This window comes from Sinohyriopsis cumingii, chromosome 8 (genome assembly GCF_028554795.1).
Source record: "Sinohyriopsis cumingii isolate HCF-2022 chromosome 8, ASM2855479v2, whole genome shotgun sequence".
In the NCBI taxonomy this organism is placed as follows: Eukaryota; Metazoa; Mollusca; class Bivalvia; order Unionida; family Unionidae; genus Sinohyriopsis; species Sinohyriopsis cumingii.
Genome location: NC_142968.1, coordinates 108,015,335 through 108,039,142, shown reverse-complemented (window position 1 = coordinate 108,039,142; position 23,808 = coordinate 108,015,335). Strand labels below are relative to the sequence as shown.

General features: G+C 32.1%; 1 protein-coding gene across 2 annotated transcripts in view; it reads left to right on the top strand.

Annotated features, from left to right (window-relative positions):
* Positions 1-23,808, top strand: part of LOC149794343 (cilia- and flagella-associated protein 44-like) — a 108,068-nt gene that overhangs the window by 5,800 nt on the left and 78,460 nt on the right. The window contains exons 4-13 of one of the 2 annotated variants that reach the window (XM_089968492.1): positions 604-627; positions 4,573-4,705; positions 5,987-6,149; positions 12,353-12,492; positions 13,080-13,259; positions 13,556-13,835; positions 14,757-14,918; positions 16,776-16,923; positions 17,987-18,081; positions 21,910-22,116. In XM_089968492.1, coding sequence (XP_089824618.1) covers positions 604-627; positions 4,573-4,705; positions 5,987-6,149; positions 12,353-12,492; positions 13,080-13,259; positions 13,556-13,835; positions 14,757-14,918; positions 16,776-16,923; positions 17,987-18,081; positions 21,910-22,116 — 1,532 coding nt within the window. The remainder of the gene's footprint in view (positions 1-603; positions 628-4,572; positions 4,706-5,986; positions 6,150-12,352; positions 12,493-13,079; positions 13,260-13,555; positions 13,836-14,756; positions 14,919-16,775; positions 16,924-17,986; positions 18,082-21,909; positions 22,117-23,808) is intronic. The other variant, XM_089968493.1, reaches the window with a different exon arrangement.

Here is a 23,808-nt window from a genome sequence, read left to right as displayed (position 1 = left end):
ATGTATATTCATTTATGGTACTGGGGAGGAGGAAGGGATAGATGGGGTAGCAGAGATTATTGGGCCCCATGTTATCTTTATCTCATTTGTGATGACATTGTACATTTTGTAGTTCATGTAACAATAAAACTGTACAGTCAACTCTGCACTAAAATTATCTTATATTAAGCAGTCACCTGTTTTAAGCAGTGGCCTTTGAGGGTACCTTGTACCATAATATTGTAGAAATTAACCTCATTTTGGCAACCACCTTTCTTACATTGCCACTTTTCTTACATGCCAGAGGTGACTGCTTAAAACAGATTTGACTGTAGTTTATTTTTCTTTCAGTATATTGTTCAACTATTTGTTTTTTGACAGTAGTTGTATATTTTTGTAAAGTCTGAAATGAGACCTCATAAGGACTATGGTTTTTAGTTTTTAATTTCTTTTTTTTTTATAGATTTGTTCTAGCTCAACTTGCTACTCCAGTTAAAATAATAAAAATGAAGATATAACATTTTGAAAATTACAAAAAAAAAACATTATCAAAAAACTCCAGAATGTGCTAGGAGGTATTTTTTAAAAAGAATATAATTTTGTGAATTTGTACTTTTGATCAAGATAAAGGTCACAAGAAAAGAAAAAGTATGTATATAGTGTTTTTGTTAATAAGATTTAGTGAAAGTTTATGCTATTGTCTGTTTACTGTGAAATCGTTTTTTACAGTGTAATTGTAAGGTTTTACAAAGTACTACATTTTTGTCAGTAATTTAACTAGCAGTTAAACAATCACACAATATCCTTGAATGTGATGTCATAGATTCTTTATAGGTGAATCATTTTATAGTAGGTCTTTAAATTAGTAAATCCTAACAAGTACAAATTACATGAAAATTAGAGCTTAATAATTAAAAATGAATTCACAGTATATACTTTTACTATTTTATGGTTTCAGTTGTTTGTTTGTTAATTAGTTTTGTTTGTTTTTATGTTTCTTCATTAATCTTTTATGTCTTGTTAAATCTTTATCTGTTTTGTCTGCCTGTCTAATGTTTCTTTGGAGAATAATTTGTGTCTAAAATTCCCATAACTAAAAAGATGTGACTGTTATCCTGTGAATGCTTTCATTACCTTTTACCATAATATCTGGCTGTAGTAACCTGAAAGTGATTGTGGCTCAAAGCTGGCATTTAACATATCCCATAATGTCTGGAAATGGCATTTAACATATCCCATATTGTCTGTAAATGTCATTTAACACATCCCATATTGTCTGTAAATTGGCATTTAACATATCCCATATTCTCTGGAAATGGCTTTTAGCATATCCCATATTGTCTGGAAATGTTCTGTTTATGGTTTTACAAATCTAATATATTTTAAAAAGAAAAGATTTTAGTAGAAACTTTCACTTTAATTTAATATATTTTATCACTTAATTTAACACTAATACAGAGACATTTTATGCTTCAGAATCAAATACCTAAATGCCCCATCTTATGTCAGATTCAAATTCTTAATTGCCCCTTGTTATGTCAGAATAAAAGACCCAAATACCCCTTTTTATGTCAGAATCAAATTCCTAAATGCCCCATCTTATGTCAAAATAAAATACCTAAATGCCCCATATTATGTCAGAATAAAATTCCTAAATGCCCCATCTTGTGTCAAAATAAAATACCTGAATGTCCTATCTTATGTCAGAATAAATTCCTAAATGCCCCATCTTATGTCAAAATAAAATACCTAAATGCCCCATCTTATGTCAGAATAAAATACCTAAATGCCCCATCTTATGTCAAAATAAAATACCTAAATGCCCCATCTTATGTCAGAATAAAATACCTAAATGCCCCATCTTATGTCAGAATAAATTCCTAAATGCCCCATCTTATGTCAAAATAAAATACCTAAATGCCCCATCTTATGTCAGAATAAATTCCTAAATGCCCCATCTTATGTCAAAATAAAATACCTAAATGCCCCATCTTATGTCAGAATAAAATACCTAAATGTCCCATCTTATTTCAGAATAAATTCCTAAATGCCCCATCTTATGTCAAAATAAAATACCTAAATGCCCCATCTTATGTCAGAATAAAATACCTAAATGCCCCATCTTATGTCAAAATGAAATACCTAAATGCCCCATCTTGTGTCAAAATAAAATACCTAAATGCCCCATCTTATGTCAAAATGAAATACCTAAATGCCCCATCTTGTGTCAAAATAAAATACCTAAATGCCCCATCTTATGCCAAAATAAAATACCTAAATGCCCCATCTTATGTCAAAATAAAAAACAAAAATACCCCATCTTACGTCAAAATCAAATTCCTAAATGTCCTTAATTATGTCAGAATAAATACCAAAATAAACATTTTTATGTCAGAATCAAATACCTAAATACCCCATATTATGTCTAGTTCTTTTTTTCTCTTCCCATCAGTCAAATTAATACAAAAAAAGACTGTCCCTGCAGCAGAAAATTTGAATAAGAGGTTGCAAGCTTTGCTTGATCAATTTTGATGGCCAGAATTTAATTTTCTATTTCAAAATCAGCCAATTACACATTCTTTGCATTTACAAATATTTCTGCTTTACAATTTGAAAACAAGTAAATAATTTGATTATTTCTGAACTGACAAACAGTTTCAGAAGTATGATGGAAAGTTATTAAAGTCACATTAAGGATTAAATTATTACAATTGATTGCCTTTGATCTGTTCTAATGAGTGGATGCTTTTTGGTGTTTAACATGATTATAAAGTAAATGGCTACATTAGCTTGGGTTTTGGTTCTATTTGGTTACTATGTATTTAGATACCAGCACTGTAGCTTATATTAACATGTTCATCTAATGATAAACATATATCACTTTGAATAACTTTTAGCAGGTGTGGTTTTGCTTAAGATATATGTGTTTGATAATAAGCCCACACCCACTCTTTGGAAATTTTATTAGACTGGTCTACTCAGATATCATGGGAGAAATGCTGTACACATCATTGAATCTCCTTATGCAGACTGGGTACAATAATATGTTGATAAATCTCTGTGTGATAATGTTTTGACAGAAAATCAAGAAGAAATATGAACTATTTTCATATTAGATAGGGTTGAGAGAAAGAAAAAGAATATATTGTAGACTTATACTGACCAAATTTTTAAAAGAGGTTATTGGAATTAGCTGATACGTTCGATTGATCAATAGTTATACAGTGCTATGCATCATTTTTTAAGGACTTTGCATGTGGCTGCCACATATTCCAAGTTATTGATTATTGGAATGCTGCTTAAATGAAAATTACAAAAGTATCATAGCATTGTATTACAAAATGTTGATCCATGTCACTATAACGCTTGGCAGCATTTTTATGATGTGAGCCAAAGAATTTATGTGACACAGTATGGAGCACATGTTCATATGATTTGTATACTTTATGGAAATGGAATTTGTAGATGGGGAAGGCACTAATTTTGCACACGAGACCCATTTATTTGAACAACATATTAAATGAAGATACACAAATGTATTTTATTATATTATGCATATGGGAATTATTGCAGCAAAATCAGAAATACAACATTTATAAAAATTGTCAGTGTACGTTAGGGTTGGGTATTTGTAGCTCATGTTTATCTGTAAATGGTTGTTGTTTTTACATAACGTTAACCATATTACACAGAAATATCCCATTTATGAAGGAAATGGGAGCACACAAGAAGTACTATTAATTGTGCAGACAGATGTGAAACTTTGTGCAGAAACTGAGACAAAGACAGGTACCTCTTCATAGGTGATTTTGTTTACTTTCTATAGTGTTTAATTGATTAGTTCAAATAGAGAAAAACTGTTTTTTTTATTGATTTATTTTATTTATTGAACATTTTTTTATATCACAAGTTGAGCATTTGTTGGAAATCTAAATTCTTATTGAACTGATGTGGTTTATTATTGGTTATCATATCAGAGTGTAATATTGATTTTTATCAGCTTATTGGTGTATAGATAAGCTTTCTTTCATATTAGGAAGTCAAAATTCATGTAAATTGTCATCATGCACATAGATTGATGGTTGTTTATCAGTGGCATGTCCTACAGGCATTATTATGTTGTATTCGTACATGATTTCCAAAAATCAAACATTTTCTTTAGCACAGTATTTGAACACAAGGTTCATTCTTTCTCATGCACTGACAAATATCTGAACTTGCCAAAATATGAATGATATTTATTCTTCCTTGATCAGTCATAAAACTAAATTGAAAACAAATAATTTATGAGATATAAATTTTATTAAAATGAAGAAGTGCTTGATCCACAGGTATAGTTGTAATATCTGAGTACAGCTGATATAAAAAAAATCCAAACACACATTATGCATTAAAAAAGGTGGGAAAATAATTACATAACTATACCATGTGTAGAGCACACATTACCATAATTTTACCTTTTAGAGTACTGTACAATGGAAAAGTTTTGGGGACTTGATGGACCATTAAATAACAGCTATTAGCAGTGATGTATCCGTATATTTTCTGGAGTGTTTTATGGCTGTAAAAGTGTTTCTGATGCATTTTTAACAGAGAGAAAAATTAAGGAGACCCCCGAGGAAGAGAAGAAAATTCCGACAGATTTTTACTATAATTTTGAAGACTGTGTATCACGTCCTTTGATCACAACAGGGTCAGGATTACCTGAGGACCTTCTAGTATTAGAGTATCCTTTAAAGTGTTGCTGTAAATGATTGGAATAAACCACAAGAGCTTTTTCCCAGCACTAATACAAATAGTTTTTGTATTTTTGTTTTAAGAATATTCAGAAGTTGTACTTTCTGCTGTAATGTTTTTTTACACTTAAGAAATAATAAATGGAGAATATAGACAATACAGGCAGTATATTGCAGTGAAATAATTAACGCAAAGGAGGGTATTACACAAGAATCATTTTATATGACATTTATGAAACAAGTTGAATAAATATTATGTGCCATGAAATGCTTGCATGAAGTGTGGTGTATATTCATTGAGTTTCAGTTTCATGTCAGAAGAATGTGAGTTAATGATTCTGTTTATCTCTTACATAATGTAAAGGATCATTCCTACTCTATGACACTGATATGTGGCCTTGAAAAGTATTACGACACAGTGTGGCAAATTATTGTTATGATGTGATGTTATGATGCTAGTGAAGGTAATTGTTATGTGATACAGAATGACTATCATTGGTAATAAACTTGGAAAACCTCTGTAATATCCTTACTGATGCAGTTTGGTAATCATATCTTCCTTCTTTAATTAAGCAGTTGCATAGTTACTGTACATATTATACTTACTATACATATTATACTATACATATTATACTTACTATACATATTATACTATACATATTATACTTACTATACATATTATACTATACATATTATACTTACTATACATATTATACTATACATATTATACTTACTATACATATTATACTATACATATTATACTTACTATACATATTATACTTACTATACATATTATACTATACATATTATACTTACTATACATATTATACTATACATATTATACTTACTATACATATTATACTATACATATTATACTTACTATACATATTATACTATACATATTATACTTACTATACATATTATACTATACATATTATACTTACTATACATATTATACTATACATATTATACTTACTATACATATTATACTATACATATTATACTTACTATACATATTGTACTATACATATTATACTTACTATACATATTATACTATACATATTATACTTACTATACATATTATACTTACTATACATATTATACTATACATATTATACTTACTATACATATTATACTTACCATACATATTATACCTACTATACATATATCTGGTAGATTTTTCTTTTCAATACATTTTCGTGTACATGTTATAAGAATCTGGTTGCATTTATTCTACATTGTGTGAAATACATATCCTTAACCCAGTAAAGACATTCCTATGGTTACGACTGCACAAAGCGGGCCAATCTACATCTTCTTGATGAGAAGACTTTAATGTTCATAGCAGGTAATATGGTGCAGCTCCTCGACATGCAGACACGTGAACAGCGATATATCCGTAGCACCAGTGGAGGGGGTATAGGAGCTTTGGCAGTAAGCTAATATTAAAAGTTATTTTTGAAGAAACTATTGATATTTACACTATATTTATTATCAAACCTGTTAGTAAAGGACACCCATGGGAAAAGGCAAAACTGATCATTGTTCACAGGTGACCTCTGTAAACTTTTAAGGTACACTGAATATCATTATTGTTGCTACTGTTATTGTGATTATTATTATTATTATGTTATCAAGATTGTTTTGTGTTCATTTGGTTCATTCAAGTCTCTCCATGCTAGATGATTCTTAGGCAGTATTAAGGGAGCACCATTACTGCTGGTCAGCTGCTGCTCTTGGTGCTGTTTCCCATGTCAGGCTTTTCTCTGATGTCTGTCACCATGTTACCTTTGGATTGCCTATTTTTCTCTTTCATTGTGTGGTCCATCAAAGTGCTACATCTTTATTATCTTGATATCATCTTTGATTTGGTCCTTTCCACCCCATCTGTTCTTTGAAATTCTTCATTTGAGACAGTGTTTAGCTAGAGAATTCTTCTGATTCGGTGGAGACACATGGTTTGGAATGTTTCCAGCTGCTTTTCAATGGAAGTTGTTGCTTTCCAACACTGATACAGTGAAATCATAAAATATATGAATGTGTTGTCCAAATTTATATTCCATACTAGATTACTGTATCCCGCTCACTGTAATCCATCCCGTAAATTAAATCATCATTGACTTAAAATAATCACTGATCTTTGTTCATGCTTTATAAAGAATATCAGGAATAGTCAGTTGCTTACCTTGCCAAGATCAAAAGGAGCTGATATGGCTACTCTTTGTAATCCATATATAAAAAATTTGCCTGCCTTTACAGACAAGATTCAAATATTAAATGACCCCTGATACTATTGAAAAGGGATGTAACTCATATCTCCTGAAAGATGAACATGTTTCTTCTTAGCTATGATGTTGTAGCCTCAACTTGATTTGTTGTGGTTGAGGTAGGAGATGGAGTACTAATATTAGTACTAGTTTCTTCTGACATAGCTTTAATTCACAGGTATGTAAATGGTGATATCAAACTATACCTGTTACACTGGCAGGAAAGGTAACTCACATTTCTTCTGCAGTAACATGACTACTTTTCCGTCTAACCAGCAAATGAATTGCTTTGATTCCCTTCTGTAAGGATAAAAACTGCCTCACACTCAAATTTGACATTTTGACACCTTTAAGTTACAAGCAAGATAAAAAATGTTTGCACATCGATTCACATGAGAGTCCTGTGTCTAAAGTTTGTATAGACTGAGCAGTCACTGTAGATACACACCAGTGACCACATAAGGCAGGCAGAAACCATTGTATGGTTAGGAAACACCAGGCCAAACAGGTTTCACTGTATGTATGAAAATGTTCATCAGCATCCAAGTTCTGGTAATTGAGCAATACAATACTTAAACTGTTTTTGATGTACAACAATAGCATTAACATTATATGTTGGTAATGTAAAAATGTTGAAAATTGTATTGCACAAATATGTGGAATTTGCTGAATATGTGGAATTTTTTCTTTGCACTTAAGTACTTTAGTTTTAATATATTTGTACTTCCTGAAAGTGTAGACCCTGTCTGGCAATTTTTAAATGAACTAAATTTCATCTGAAGTTTTACTCTTTTATCTGTGCAACTCTGATGCTCCCATTTTTTTATAATCTGTATATAAAGCAGATATCTTTTGGATCCCATTTTATAATATATTTCATGGTCACATACTGAAATACTGTAATATCATCAATTTTCGTGGGGGACCAATTTTCATGGTTTTCGTTGTGGCCTAGAACCACAAATTTAAACCCCCAATGAAAAATGAGCCACATAGGATGATGACCTCCCGTTTTCTTACAGTGTTTCATTCCTAGAGATTAACATAGCTGGTAGTATTTGATAAATCAAGGTCAATACTGTAATCTGGTAATCAAATGTTAGCTTTTACATGTTTTTTATTATTTTTTTTATTTTAACCTTTTGAAACCAGAATTATAAATCATTTTATATTTTGTTTCAATGCACACGTTCGATAAGGTATCCGATAGTTGTAAATTTACACTCACTGCCTTAAATCGATATGTGAGGTAAGTAAATATAGAGAGAAAATAGAGAAAAAGCATAAAGTATTCAAACAGTAGTAATACTGAAAATGAAAGAAAAAATAATACAAAATAACAGTATATGAAAATTAAATTTAATACTTTTTCAAATCGATCCTTCATTTGAGTACATCCAAAAGAACAACAATCCTGTAAAATACTATAACTATTTCTTGAAAAATTATTAATAATGAAACACTATGTATATACACTAATTACAGCAGAGTATTAAAGCTAACACTTAACAGATTTTTGGACAAAGCCACTATAACATTGCGTCAATCAAGTCTCATGGTAATCACAAATGCTTCTCAGGTAAATAATCCCCAAATCGCTGAATTAAACAAGTCCAGCTTTCTCAAAACCATTGATAATTAGGTCTTTCACTCATTGTCGCGTGAGCTGCAATTATCCATTCAGCGTGAATTGGCTTGATTAATGAGGTTGCAAGGTTTATTAATACTGTGCACTGATCTTCACCAGTAACATCTTTTTCCTTAATGGCTTCCATGACCTGTTTAGCATACCACTCATGGAAGTGTTACTTTAATTCTTCGTTAATAACTGATTGGCCTAGTGTAATTGGCTGTATTGGCTTCCTTTGATGTTGAGCACTCAAACGAAAACATGGCGAAAGTGATTAATCTTGACATGTGTTTTATTTGTGCTCATAGAGATGGAAGTATTGTTTTAGTGTTGTTGGCTGCGTTGGCTTCGACTGATGTTATTCATTTGGTCAAAAACACAGTGTAAGTATTGAACTTGCCAGGTCTTTGATTTGTACTCATACAGGTGGCAGTATTGCTTTAAACATTAAAGTGACTGTCATTTGCATTGGCATGGTTTTATTTTTTTGTATTCTTTATTTTTGGATATTTTTAGAGGTTAAACCATGAAATTAAATACCTATGCAAGCTTTTACAGGAAAAACCACAAATTTAAGTACCCATGAAAATGCCTTTTTTAAAATTAAAATTACGAAAATTGAGCCCAATGAAAATAAATGATGCCACAGTATATCAGTGGTAGAAAACTGATATTGCCAGAATAGCAGTACCACTTCTATTGCCACAGTGGCAATATTACTTTTGGAACTACTATTTTCCCCATTTATGAAATATATCTGCCCTTATATGTAATACTCAAACCTGTATGTCCATATTTAGGCCTATTTCATTTTTCTTCTTCACCTCTTTCTATCTTTCCTTCCTTTCCTATAGTCTTCCTCTACAGCAGGATAATTGTATATATATTAAAATGTGTCAGCTGTAGACCCAATTGTATAGATATTAAAATGTGTCAGCTGTAGACCCAGTTGTATAGATATTAAAATGTGTCAGCTGTAGACCCAATTGTATAGATATTAAAATGTGTCAGCTGTAGACCCAATTGTATAGATATTAAAATGTGTCAGCTGTAGACCCAATTGTATAGATATTAAAATGTGTCAGCTGTAGACCCAATTGTATAGATATTAAAATGTGTCAGCTGTAGACCCAATGGTGTATATTCATGCAGTCAATGAGGTGCCATCAAAAAATGCCTAAAAACAAACTCAATACACTGTACCAAAATTTTAGACTTTAAGCAGAAACTTTTTTATAATTAGATTTCTACTTGAATCATGGAAACTGTCAGTGACTGAACTTACATGGCATGTTGCCATGTGTCACAGGATCTTCTAGGTTAGATATGCAAGGAATGATACATGATTTATACCTGTAAAACCGTATGACAAATGGTACACATTTTTTAAGAAGAAAACTTCTATTACAAATGGTTCACAGTTTTAAGAAAAAAGTATTATTAAATATAATAATAAACTTTTTTTAAGTAGGAATTTTAACAATTGTGTTTGAAAATGATGTATAAGTCAAGCATTGATTAGTGTTGATTTTAAACTGAATTTAAGAGGCGATCAATAATTGGTTACAGCAGCTCCTTCCAAACTAGGCTGTAGGCTTGCCAAGTGAAGTCTACACAAAAATTCATGTTTGAATGTAGATATAAACAGAAAATAAGGAATGAAAATCTTTGCAAGTAAACCAACATTCAACAAAATCTGTTTTTGAAAAACGTTTTGCTTTGAAGTCTTTCCTGAGAAAATTTTGGAATTTTTAAGGGAATGTAGTTTATGCTACAAATTTATCGCACTCTTTAACAATTTTACACGTTATCCATTTTCAGTTATTTGATATACATTTTACAGAATATTAAAATCTTTACTTTTTATATTTTATCTTGGTGTACTTAAAACTGCTTACATTTATTTGGAAGGGTTTATTTCCCAATAATTTTCTGCAATTCATTTTCACATTTATCAAAGTTTACCTTTAGTTGGCACCATACAGTCCCTTTTTTACAGAGTTGCCATAAAGCCCAGCTACATTCATACTTTTTGGAACATCCCTCATTATATGGCTTCCTCACTTATAACATGTATCACTTTTATGACTTTCATGAACAGTGTTATAAAGAGGGAATACTGTAGCATCTTGATTAAAGTACCATATTTACTCAAATGTAACACACACTCAGCTGCTAATGGCATAGACCTAAATCTGACATCAGATATTGAGTTTGCTGCTTATTATACCTCTGAGCTGAACAATATAGACCAAAATCTTCCATCAGATAATGATTTGGTAGATTAGGCACTTCATTCATTTTCTGAATCCAAGGCAAACAGCATAGACCCTGATCTGCCAGTACATAATGTAACAACATATTAGGGTCTATATTGTTTGCAGTTGGATCTATGTATATACATTAGCATACATCTTGTACATAAGCTGAATGTTGAATTCCAGTCACAGAACTTGTCTCAGTCTCATGAGAAACAATTTAATTTTGTTTTTTTTCATTTAAAATTGTGTTCTTGGTTTTATTGTATTATTAGGGCAACTTCTTTCATTAAATTAAGGTTCTTTATCCATGATTACATCTTTGAAAGAAAAGAAAGTATCAGAACCTTTGGGAAACTTAGTTCAGCTAAATCTCCATTTATAACAGAATGAAGTATTGTTGGGGGTGGGGTGAATAGTATTGCTAGTATCCGCTGTTCCATACTTCCTTCAGTTCTGTATGTTATTAGTTTCATTTCTGCTCAGTGACTTTGGAAGGATAAATCAGGTTTATATTATACCATGTTTGGTGCAGAACTTCACATGAAGAAGACTTGGACTGATGTTTGCTGACCTTGAAATTTACCGTCTTACCATGTTTGGAGAACATGTCTTGTTTATCTGGAAATGTCTGTTCTCATCTCTTTTTATACAAATAAATGTTATTTTTGTCTGGTCTTTAACAGCATTTTATCATGGCAAGTAAATGGGAATAATTGTCTCTCCTGAGGAATCGAAGATTTAGCTGGCCTGTCTGACTTGGGTGGGCATCAAACCTGCAACCCTTGTATTATGAGTATGATGCTTAACCAGCTGAGCTACAGTAGTTTACAAATTGATGAATGAAGAATCAAATCTGACCGACCCCAATTTCACGGACATAAGTCTTCAAGTTAAGTCTGGACTTCAGGTATTTGATCAGTCAATTTAAGCCTGATTTAATTTTCAGTCAATGAAATTTGACTCAACTTGAACATAAGAATGATATCCAGCAGTCAAATTGGCTGAAATTAAAATCTTTTAATAAATTTACCAATCAGATGTCTTAAGTCCTGACTTAACTTAAAGGCTTCATGGTATAGCAGCCTGTAATGTTTTGAAAGTGCTGTTTAAATCAAATCAATCAACCAACTATTAATAATCTTGTACAATACAATATTATGTGGTTAAGGGTCTTTCTTGAGGTGAATGTAAAGTTTATAAACCAGTAAACCTCAAATTGACTGACATGAAATTTGAGGTTTAATGGTTTGCATCATTTAGTGTACAATTTTGAAATTTGACTTGTTTCAGAATAGTGAAAATGCCATTTTAGCTGCATGATGCTACAAAAAATGTAATGATATCATGTCTTTTGTTCAAGTTAGTGACATCATAACGGTGCTGTATCATAAATTATTTCAAATTTCATTATGTTAAATCATTAAATGAAATAACATCTCTGGCAGGTATTATGTAATAACATGTATTGCTTTAATCCAGGTTCATCCAGAGAGAAAGTTTTTTGCAGTGGCCGAGAAGGGGGAGGGACCTAATATCAATGTATTTGAGTGGCCATCTCTCAAGCTGTATCGTATCTTGAGGGGAGGGACACAGAGATCTTACTCATATGTGGACTTCAGGTAAATCATGCATAAAGGATTTTATTTTGTGGCACTAACTTCTTGACTTAAACATATGGTGATTTTAATATGAATGATATATAGTACAGATGACAGTGAAACAGGTATGCCATGTTGGAGATAGAAGGAACATTTCCTAATTCCTTTCAAATGTTCATCTGTGTGAATATGACACAATGAAAAGGATGTTTGCAAATGTACTTGGTTTATTATTTGATTATAATATTTAATATTATAAACAATTCCATATAATGCTATTTAAATCCAATTAGTTTCAGAAATTATTTGCTTTGTCAGGCACTTATTGTTTACAAACTTTAAGTTGATATTTAATATTGTATATGTAAAAAAGAAAATGAAGTTTATTATATCCTTCCATTACTAAACAGTTATGTTTACTTTTCAATTAAACCCTATTAAAACCTGGGAAAAAAATACACAGATTTTATGCAAAACTAAATTGATTCAGATGGAGACACATGTGGACTGAAAACTAAATTGGTTCTTCCTACTTTTTCAATTGAGAATTAAAGGAATGGGTATATTTTTCCTTTTTAAGTCCCAATGCGATCATATTTTCTTTTCAGCCCAGATGGAAAGCTGCTGGCATCACAGGGAGGGGACCCGGATTATATGCTGACTTTGTGGGATTGGCAGGAAGAAAAGACAGTGCTGCGGTCCAAAGCCTTTTCTCAGGATGTTTTTCGTGTCTCATTTTCAACTGAACTGGAGGGACAGCTCACAACATCGGGAACAGGACACATCAGGTCAGTTTGTGAATAATTAGTATTGTGAACTAATTTTTTGTCTGCTACAATAACAACTGCATAATCTTCTTCATGGATGCTGAGGAATAAGTCATAACCTAAAATACTAGATACACATGTCTGTATATGTAAATATTATGGAGGAACCTTTTTATATATAATAGATCTGGTTTAAGATCTCATCAGCTTTCATGCTACAAAGCTGCATTTTTTTGTATTTCTTAATATATAAAGGATTAGTATAAATATAAACGTATTGAAAGAAAAAAATCTTATTTTGTTTTATTTATTTCCAGATTTTGGAAGATGGCTGACACCTTCACTGGTTTGAAGCTACAGGGTCAGTTGGGTAAATTTGGCCGCACAGAGATTTCAGATATTGAAGGTTATGTAGAGCTTCCTGATGGAAAGGTGTTGTCAGGGACAGAGTGGGGGAACATGCTACTTTGGGAGGGTGGACTGATCAAGGTGGAAATTCAGAGAAAAAATAAAAAGTCATGCCACACTGGAGCCATTATGCAGATCCTTCTGGATGAAGGAGAACTCATGACAGTAGGGATTGATGGATACATTAGGGTGAGCGTTATAAGGCAATTGGCCAGTTGAGTTACTTTAAAGTAGAATTAAGGTTGTATAGTGGTAAGAAATGTTGATTGATGGATACATTACAGTGAATAGAAGAGGTCATTTTAATTGCTTTTAAGAGAATTAAGGTAGTAGAGTGCTAGAAATGTTGATTGATGGATACCTTAGTTTGAATAGAAAAGGCCAGTGTAATTGCTTTTAAGAAAATTAGGTAGTATAGTGCCAAGAAATGTTGATTGATGGATAGATTAGGGTGGATATAAAAGACCAGTTTAATTGCTTTAAAGAGAATTAAGATAATATGGTGCTAAGAAATGTTGATTGATGGATACATTATGGTGAATATAAAAGTCCAGTTTAATTGCTTTAAAGAGAGCTAAGGTAGTATGGTGTTAAAAAATGTAGATTGATGGATACATTAAGGCGAGCATTGAAGGCTGTTTTAATTGCCCAAAGAGAACGAGGGCAGTATAGTGCTAAGAAATGTTGGTTTATAGATACATTAGGGTGAGCATTAGAAGGCTAGTTTATTTGCTTTAATGAGAATTAAGGTAGAATAATGTTTAGAAAGATAGATTGATGGATACAAATAGATTAGCATTAGGAAGCCAGTTTAATTGCTTATAAAGAGAAGTCAGGTAGTATAGTGCTAAAAAATGTACATTGACAAAGCAGCTTAATTGATCCTTGCCTGAATTTTATGAAAAGAGTTGGAGTCTAGATGTAAATTAAAGAAAAAATCCAAAATTGTCACGTCAGAACAAGTTATTAGTATGTTGCATTTGTTACAGTACTGTGAAACTTGTAACGGTAAAATTATTTTCTATTTGATGAATAAGAAAGTTCTGAGAATATTATATAAAATTTCTAGTTTGAATTTATCTTCATATGCATGTCTTCATTCGCTTGAAGGTATGGGACTTTGAGAGCATTGATACAGCAGACACTGTAGATGAGACAGGCATGTTTGAAATGGAGCCAATGAATGAGATGAAAGTTGGCCAGGATGTCACGCTGCAAGGAATTGTCAAGTCAGTTGATGCAGAAAATGAACCTACAATTTGGTATGCGCAGGTAAGTACCATTATTAGAAGCTTCTAAAGCACAGTAGTAAGTAATCATCTTCGGTTATAGGTGTATTTGAGTGAAAGGTATTTGTACAAACACGGACCAGCAGTGGAAGATTGCTTGTTTATGAGTCCATTTAAGTTATGTGCTCCCCTTTTCCTGATCATGTAAGAACATTGTTCAAATTTGAACAACTTAATTTTGATTGGATGCGGTGGCTTCCCGCTGCATTGAATGAAATTCAAAGACCTGAAGCACAGAAATATCTGCTTATATGCCAAGGTGTAGATAGGGTTATCATATTGGAACCATGGCTAGTGAATATGAGTAGTAATAGACTTAACAACACCTGACTATGGTCACAAGTTCAATCCTAGGTTCTGGCACATTCTCTTGAAGGATTTTCTCCAGTTTCTCTACAATCCCAGTTTGCCAATAGCTGAGCTGTCAAGAGTGCTTTGTGTAAATTATCAGAATTTATTTTAAAACCATCATCTTACAAATATTTATTATTAAAAGAACTAAAGTTTTGCTGTCAAAACTATATTGAATTTCCTGTGCTTGATAACCTTTTATTAGTGTAGTGGTTTAGGTGCAAACTGCTGCCTATCAGTCTGTCCATTTTGTCAGGACTTTTTGTTTGACCATTGCTGCTTATGCCTGACTTTAAGCATGATATCCATGGAATCAATCCTGACACCTCGGTAAGAACTTTACCAGCAAGTATTGTTTCCTAGGAATATCAGAGTAATTGGTTATAGGATGAATTGTACTTGTATTTTTCTTATGTGTTTTGTGTTTTATATATTGGTGATGTAGTTTCATTCTGTTAAGGAATGGAGTTAATTAGGGTGCAGTGTTTTAAATAGGGAATCTTGCATAAGTGGCCATCTAAGTGAAATTTATGAACGAGTTAATTTGTGTTATACATAAACCAATGGCAAGCAATATGTTAAAATTATATGAATTTCTTTAATTTCATAAGATGACCCAACCATTGTAAGATTATTTTATAAGTTTATCATTCAGAATTTACTTTCTGTTTATGGAATAAAACCATTGGATAATTCATCTGGAACTCATTTGCTTTAGGGGGCAGGGGCCAGTTTTTATGTGCAAATTTAATGCCGCAATCAGTGACCTAGTGTAAACAAAATCATAAAAAATCAAATACACAAGTGAGGTGAAAAAGGTCCATATTTTTAGATACCTATATTAAAACAAAGCATAAGAATATTATCCACTTGACCAGAGAAGTCAATGGCAATTCATAGCAGAAGAAGTTTATGCACCCCAACCCCAATTTTATACATGCATTTTTCACATCCAGAGGCCATTTTTGACAGCATGTGGTGCTCACAGTGCAAATGCAAGCCCTTTCCCTAGATCAAATTTTGAAAAACATTGTCTACTAAATAGCTTGATGCAATTCAGAATAGTTGTCATCCAAACTGTTTTTGAGATATTCTACTTGCCTTGAACCCACATGTCTACTGCTATGGGAGGCTAGATCTTCTTCCTAGCCGACTATTGGTATTTCACTATCAACATACTGCAGAGCAACTATGGAAGGTGTACATGCCTGACATCATTTTCAAGAACAACACAAGCCTGAAACACCTAGTTTACAAATATATCCATATCTATAAATAGTAAACAATAATAGCTGAAAAAGTCGCACCATAGCCTTAAGTTAAGAGATTTGCCAGGGGCCAGTTTACGAAACTGTACCCTGCCACCTTATGACTTTTATTGGGATCTTATAAACAGATTCATTTAAGCAGTTTAAGGATATCAAATGTGTTGTGAAATTATATGTTGATGACTTCATAAAAGTCCATCTTTTCGTCTACATTTTTGCAGGATGGCAGTGGAGGAATTTGGAGATTGGATCTATCATTTTCCCACACTTCAAGTGCCCCCAAAAAGCTTTTTACATACCATGCTGGTTCAATTGCTGCATGTGAAGCTTCACCTTTCACTGACCTGGTGGCTACAACTGGTGCTGATCGTAAGTTGACTGTTGTTTGTTCTTTGTATATATTTCTAAAATGTACAATGATCATTTTTTTAATATTATCTGAAATTGTCACTGACCAGTGGTCCAAAGCCAGCAGTTTTCTATGAGAGTAGTAGACCACTTCCACAGTATGTGCCATTTGTCTGCTTGAGACAATTTTGAATGCAAAGCACTTTATTATGCAGTTAAAACATGTAGACCTCAAAATGGTATTTTCTCTCATTGTGTATCACTGAAATTTCCAAATCAGATTTGACATGCTTTCGATTGAGTGAGCATTGGTTCTTTTTGTAGTAATTTCTGATTAATTTTGTTTTGAAATAATTCTTTTGTAATATTCTAGAAGTAGTTTTCAGACGTTCAGTCACATTACTCAAATCCTGAACTGATTGAATAAATGTGCACAATCGCCTTACATTGATGCAAATTAAAGAAATAGATTCTACAAAATTTTTATTTTAGTGAAGACAAAAATCATGAGGTCAGTTGTATTCAGAAGTATATCTGATGTTACCTCTATTAGTTACTCAGGCCGCTTTTTATATACTGATCAGACTTATGTCATTGTCTTTCTGTCCAGCCTATAACTTTGTAGCAGAGTGAGAAGTTTTCATGAAATGTTGCCAAAAAATATATCACAGCTAGATGGTGTGTCATGTTCCACAGCCATATTCCTTGCCTCAAACTCAAAAGTCATGGCAAGGGAGCCACTGAATATGTTTTAATGAAACCTTGTCCAAATACATATAATGACTAAATAGTATGTTTGACACCATAGCAATGACCCCTGCCTCATTGTGGATGTTATTGTAAGGGAAATGTAATTATATGTACCTTGTCTGGTGTATAACTTATGAACCATTGAAGTAATTTTAATTAAAAGTTGCCATGCATATCATATCATAATCATTATAATAATGTTAATGTCCTATTGGTTGTATTCTTCTTTTTAAAATACAGTGCATTTTGATTGGAAAATTACCTATTAAGGTAGTATTGTTGATCCATCACGAAGCTGGACAGTGCTGCTGATTAACTATTTTTTTTATTTCAGACACTGTGCGTGTGTTTGATTGTCTGCAAAAGAAACAGCTGTGTGAGGTCAGATATCCTTCAGGGGGCACATCCCTTCTTTGGGCACCACCAGTGGTAGGTGTTGATAAGTATCATGAAGACCCATGATTTGTAAACATTTGTAAATTTCTGATGTTTGATTGGTCATTGATTTTAGATTAGCCAATCAGAGGACATGCATTTTAGCTTGATCTGAGTTTGAGTGTGGCCATTAAAATCTTTTAACTCTGTATTGTATTTATACAAATAATGCACATGTATTAACATGTGATCCATGTAGGTGTAAATCTGATTGAGATAGCAGTTTGACCTTTCACTGGAATGCACTGGTACTGTACCCTTATAATAAAATTCCATTTTATTGATTTCCTTGTGTTACAAAGTACTGATTTAAGTCCCAATGTGGTAAATGTTAAGATGTATTTATCAGATTTTTAAATAGTTGGTTTCATTTAACAAAGTTTACACATCCTGGGATTATGACAAATGGATTCATCCCTTTTGTTTTCAAGGATACCTTCCATCCAGAATAGACATATTGGTGTAAATACATGATATGAACATCATGATTGTCTTGTATCATGCATGCAAAATAGTCATTTTGTGAGTGGAGGACTAAGCCAAGACAAATGTTGCAGTTCAACCATCAAGTCATTTTGGTTGTGTATGTCCATCAATCATTCTGTCAGTTACCAGTCTTGTTTCTGCAACTATTTCTGCCACTTTTGATGGATTACATTGAAATTTGGTAAATATTATATTCTTGATTTGAAGATGAATTACATTGACAAATCACTTTTCACCTTCAGTTTTTGTTTGAGCTATTTCCCATTTTGTTGTAGTTTAATGCAGTGTATGACACAATTTTGTGGGCTGAATTAGTCCCCCAGTGTTTGATAGATTGCAGTGAAAGGGTAAATATTATGGTCCTGATTGTAAAATGTGTGTATTGACAAATTATTCTACTGCTGCAATTTTTGTTAGAGTTACTGCTCTTTTGTGTTGTAGTTTAATGCCCTATCTGACACAATCTCATTTACATAACTAGTCCAAACGCAGTGTTTGATGGATTGTCATGAACTTTGGTAAGTCTTGTACATCTGTCATCACCTGTAAATATGCATACTGATAGCTCATTCTGTTCCTGCAGTATTTATAAGAATTTTATTGCCTTTTTTAACTTTCAACTGAATGCAGTATATGACATAATTCCGTGAACAACTCTAGATTCCAGATTTTGGTGGATCACTATGAAACTTGAGAAGTGTTTTAATTATCATCTAAAGATGTTAGTAACTACAGATCACTTATTGCCCACTTTGAGTTGGATTCTGATACAGTGTATGATAGAATCTTGTGAACACAACTAGTCTCATGGTTTTCAGTAGATTGCCAAGTTACATTTATGCCATCTATTGTCACCATTTGAAGATGTGCATATCAACAGATTACTGTTCTTCTGTCCTCTTTGTCTTGCAGATGAATGCATTGTATAACAGAATTTTGCAATGTAACCATTCCTTCAGTTTCTGATGGATCTCAATGAAACTTGGTTTGTGTTATTGTCATCATATGAAGATGCACATGTCAACAAATCACAGTGAACATGACATGCTTGTTGGAGTTATTTCTCTTTTGTACTTAAGTTGCATAAGACTTAATATTGTGAATTCCCCAGGCTCTTGATGGCTCTCAGTGAAACTTGGTACATGTTATTGTAATCATTACCTGTAGCTAACACAGAATCTTGTGAGTGCAACTTGTTTTGCATTTTCTTTCAATAATCATTGTGAAAATGGTATATATTATGGTGATAATCTAAAGATGCACATATTGACTAATCTTTTTGCTCCAGTGGTTTTTGTAAGCTGTTATCCTTTTTTACTTAAAGCTGGATGTATTTGTGACAGAATGCAAGTGATCTTGCTGTTTTTAGTGGAGTGCTGTAAAACTTAATACATGTTATCATCATGATCAGAAGATATGCAGATTGACCAATCACTGTATTCATACTGCACAAAAGTTTTTTTTTTTTTATGTCATCCTCATCATGGGGTATAGGTGGGATGTGGAAGAAGTGGGGTTATATTAATGTGAGTAGACTGCTCATCATTTGTCTAGTTTTCAAGTTTTTTTGTCTTTAGAAATTCACTTATTGAGTATATTATGTGCATTTGGTATTGGGTTGGTTTCCTTGTATCTCCTATCCTCTCTTTAAAATAATAGAATAAAATAGAGTCAAACAGTCATACATATAATTAAATTGTTATAAAGGATATACAATATATCAATTTAAAAAAATAAAAAAATCATTCAATTATATATAGTGCATTGGCATTAAGGCCATTAGGATACAAAGTATCTAACTTATGAATCCAATAAATTTCATTTATGAGTCTATTCATGTCACCATGCACGATAGCTATTGCATGAAAGAAAAATCAAGTAGAGAGTGATTATTGGTGTTAAAGTGTATTGAAATTTTAGAAGAAAACTGAGGATCTCTATTATTTTTCTATATGAAAGCGATGATTATTCATTCTCTTAGAAACTTGTTGATTGTTTTTACAACATATTTTTTGCTTCATTTTTTACAGTTTATCAAATAAATCACATCGGTTGATATGCAGTTAGTGTTATCACGTAGAGAAAATACCTCTTTTGTATTGGCGCTACTGAAAGAAGTACTTTCTCTTATGTTTGCACATTGAGAACACTGGTGATAACTAAAATTGTCTTTTTTTATTTTCTGTCTGTTTAGTTCTAATTAGAAAATCTTTCAAATTCTTGGGTCTTCTATAAGCGAGAATTGGTTTATTTTTGTAAAGTGATTTTATGCTGGTTTTATTTGATAAATTTAGGAGACTATACTATTTATTAATTTTGTGACCTATATTAGGTAATGAAGGATTATATTGTATTGTGAAAGGAATTATATTTTTCTCTATTTTACATTCTGCTGTGTTTAAAGCCTAATGTTGAGTAAGGTTACGGGCTTTGTTCAGCGCAGAATCAATTATATGTGTAGGATAATTTCTATTTTAGACATATGTTTATAATTTATTCAACGAATTTTGTAACTGACAATCATCTGAAATAATGCGTTGGTATCTTTTGGCCTGGCTATGTGGTATACTGTTTTTACATGACATGGGATGACATGAAGAATATTCCACATATTGATGGATATTAGTTTCCTTGATATGAGTATTTGTAGAGATAGTGTTATCAATATTTTTTATTACATTTACATCTAAAAATGAATCATGCGTACTAGATGCAGTATAAGTAAACTTAATCATCAGGTGAAAATGATTTATGCGATCAATACATTTTTTCCGTTCTTCAGTGGAATGGTTCCAGATCATAAATATGTCATTTAAAAATCTGAACCAAACAGTTGGATTAAACTTTTTGTTTTGGAAGAAAATCTTTTTTTAATTTACCCATGAAAAGGGAAGCATATGGAGGAGCCATAGGATTACCCATAATAAAATAATTCTATGTAAATTTGTTCATATCCTTCCTTTGATTCTCTCTGTCTCTGTATTTGCTAAAATTAAATATATGAGATAACACAGAGATGATGTGGTAGCACTAGTCAGATGTTATGATGGTGATGATTGTTTTGGAGGTAATAATGATAAAGTGGTGGTGGTGGTGGGAGATAACAGCTGCTACTGAAAATGATGATTATAAAAGGTCATGGGAGTGATTATTACTTATTTTTTTAAAAAAAATTTTAACTAAATTTGTTCATATTGTTTTTAAGCAAAATTAAATTTGCATAACAAAAAACAGTGCAAGTTGTATTTTTGTCAGTTATAATTTAGTGTTATTGTTAACTGTGATATCTGTTTAATTTGATACACATTTTTAAAGGAATTTTCTCATGTACTTTAGGTTGATCCTAAAGGTGGAACCCTGTTGGTTGGGTTTGAGGATGGTGTGGTCCGTGTCTTTGCTGTTAGCAAGCTGACAGAGGGCAGTAGTGTTATTAAGAAGGGGAAGCAGGACTGTGATTTGGAACTTATTCAGGCTTTCAAACCTCACAATAAAAAGATCACATCACTTGCCATTGATGCCAGGGGCGATTACATAGCCTCAGGGGTAAGGTTTAGCAGAGAGGTGTACAAAATTTAATTAGAATCAAGCATTCTGAAGTAAAATTATCTGCTTGTTATGCCCAGCAATGATGGCAAAATTGAGTAAATTGTTTTGTCACTGCCTGTCCATCTAAGTCAGCAATAGCACAATTACACAGAATCATTTTACATAGACAAATGAAATTTGGCTGGCATCTTTAAATATATATGCAAATGACTTGATAGTTAGCAATTCTGGTTTCTCCATTGAACACATTGCTGGATCACATTTAAATGAGTAATGGTGTTACACAAAATTATATTACTGTATTTACATTGTTTCAATTCGAGGTATTTATCTATTTAACAGAGAGAAGTAAAAACAAGTTTAGTAAAATAAACAAATAGTTTATTTCCTATAATGCATAATGAAGGTTCAAAAGACATTTAAAGTATTCAAAATTAATCTCAAATAATCCTAAATGTCCTGTTACAAGTCCACATGTATAGAATGTTCCAAATGAATGCCAGTGGCTCTGAATGTCTTGATATGCACCAATGATGTAATCCAGAATGTCTTTGAATGAGTTCTTAATACTCCCAAGGTTGTGTTTTAGTCCAAAATGAGGGCTTTGTAATTTCAATCAATAATTTATATAAATATTTCCTCTCAGATTATATCTGAACACAACTACAAATGATTCCAGAGACTGATCATTTATATATACATCCCCACTTGACTTAGATATTAGTTCAGATGGAAAATTCCATCAAATTATAAGTAAGTTTGCTTCTGGAACATTCTAAACTTGAAAGCTTGTCTACAAATTATGATTATCTTAAAGTACAATCTACAATCATGGACAAAAGTTTGGGACACAATACAAAACAACATGCTGGTGTCTATGGCCATCAAAATTCATGAGGACAGTGGAATGCATTTTTTGACTAAACAGGAACTTTCCATCTATTATTTATGCTGAAGAAAGTGCATTCTTGCTTAACTAAAACTTATAATGAAATTATGGTATACTTTCATTACAGTTTGGCTTGCAAGTTGTTCAGTCAACAGGGATAAATTAAATTTTTGCATTATTGTCAGCAGATTTTATCCACCTTGTACTATAAAACTTGCCTTCTACAGTAAGATTGGAGCTCCTCTGGAAACTTTGATAAATCCACTCACTTTTTCGAGTTGTATAACATACACGCAGAAGGAAATGCACATGCTCCAATACTTAAAAACACTAGACTGCAGCCAAAGGATTAGAAGGAGGCTTATGTCAAGGAGTAATTGTTGAAAATAGGAGTTTGACAATTGTGTAAGCTAAAGAGGAAAGACGGTGTTGTATGTCATTATGCCAAGTTTCTTTAAATACACTAAAAAATTTGTATAGATAAGATTTAAGCATATCATTAGAAAGTAAGACTGTGTATTCTTTAAGTATATAATTAGAAATTATGACTGTGTATGCAAAATTCTTGCAGCTGCATATATCTCTTGCACAAAATGTTTAAAAACCATCCCTTCTATGATGTTTTAAAGTAACGAAAGAATCCTTTTGATTTTCTAAGTCTGAACCATTAGAAGAGAAAGTGACTTATGTAGAGATATTGTTCATGGACTCATATTTACTTACTGTATTTGATAAAATGAATATTTATGGCATTGACAAATTACATTTATTATGTTACTGTAATTTGATGGTACACCTCA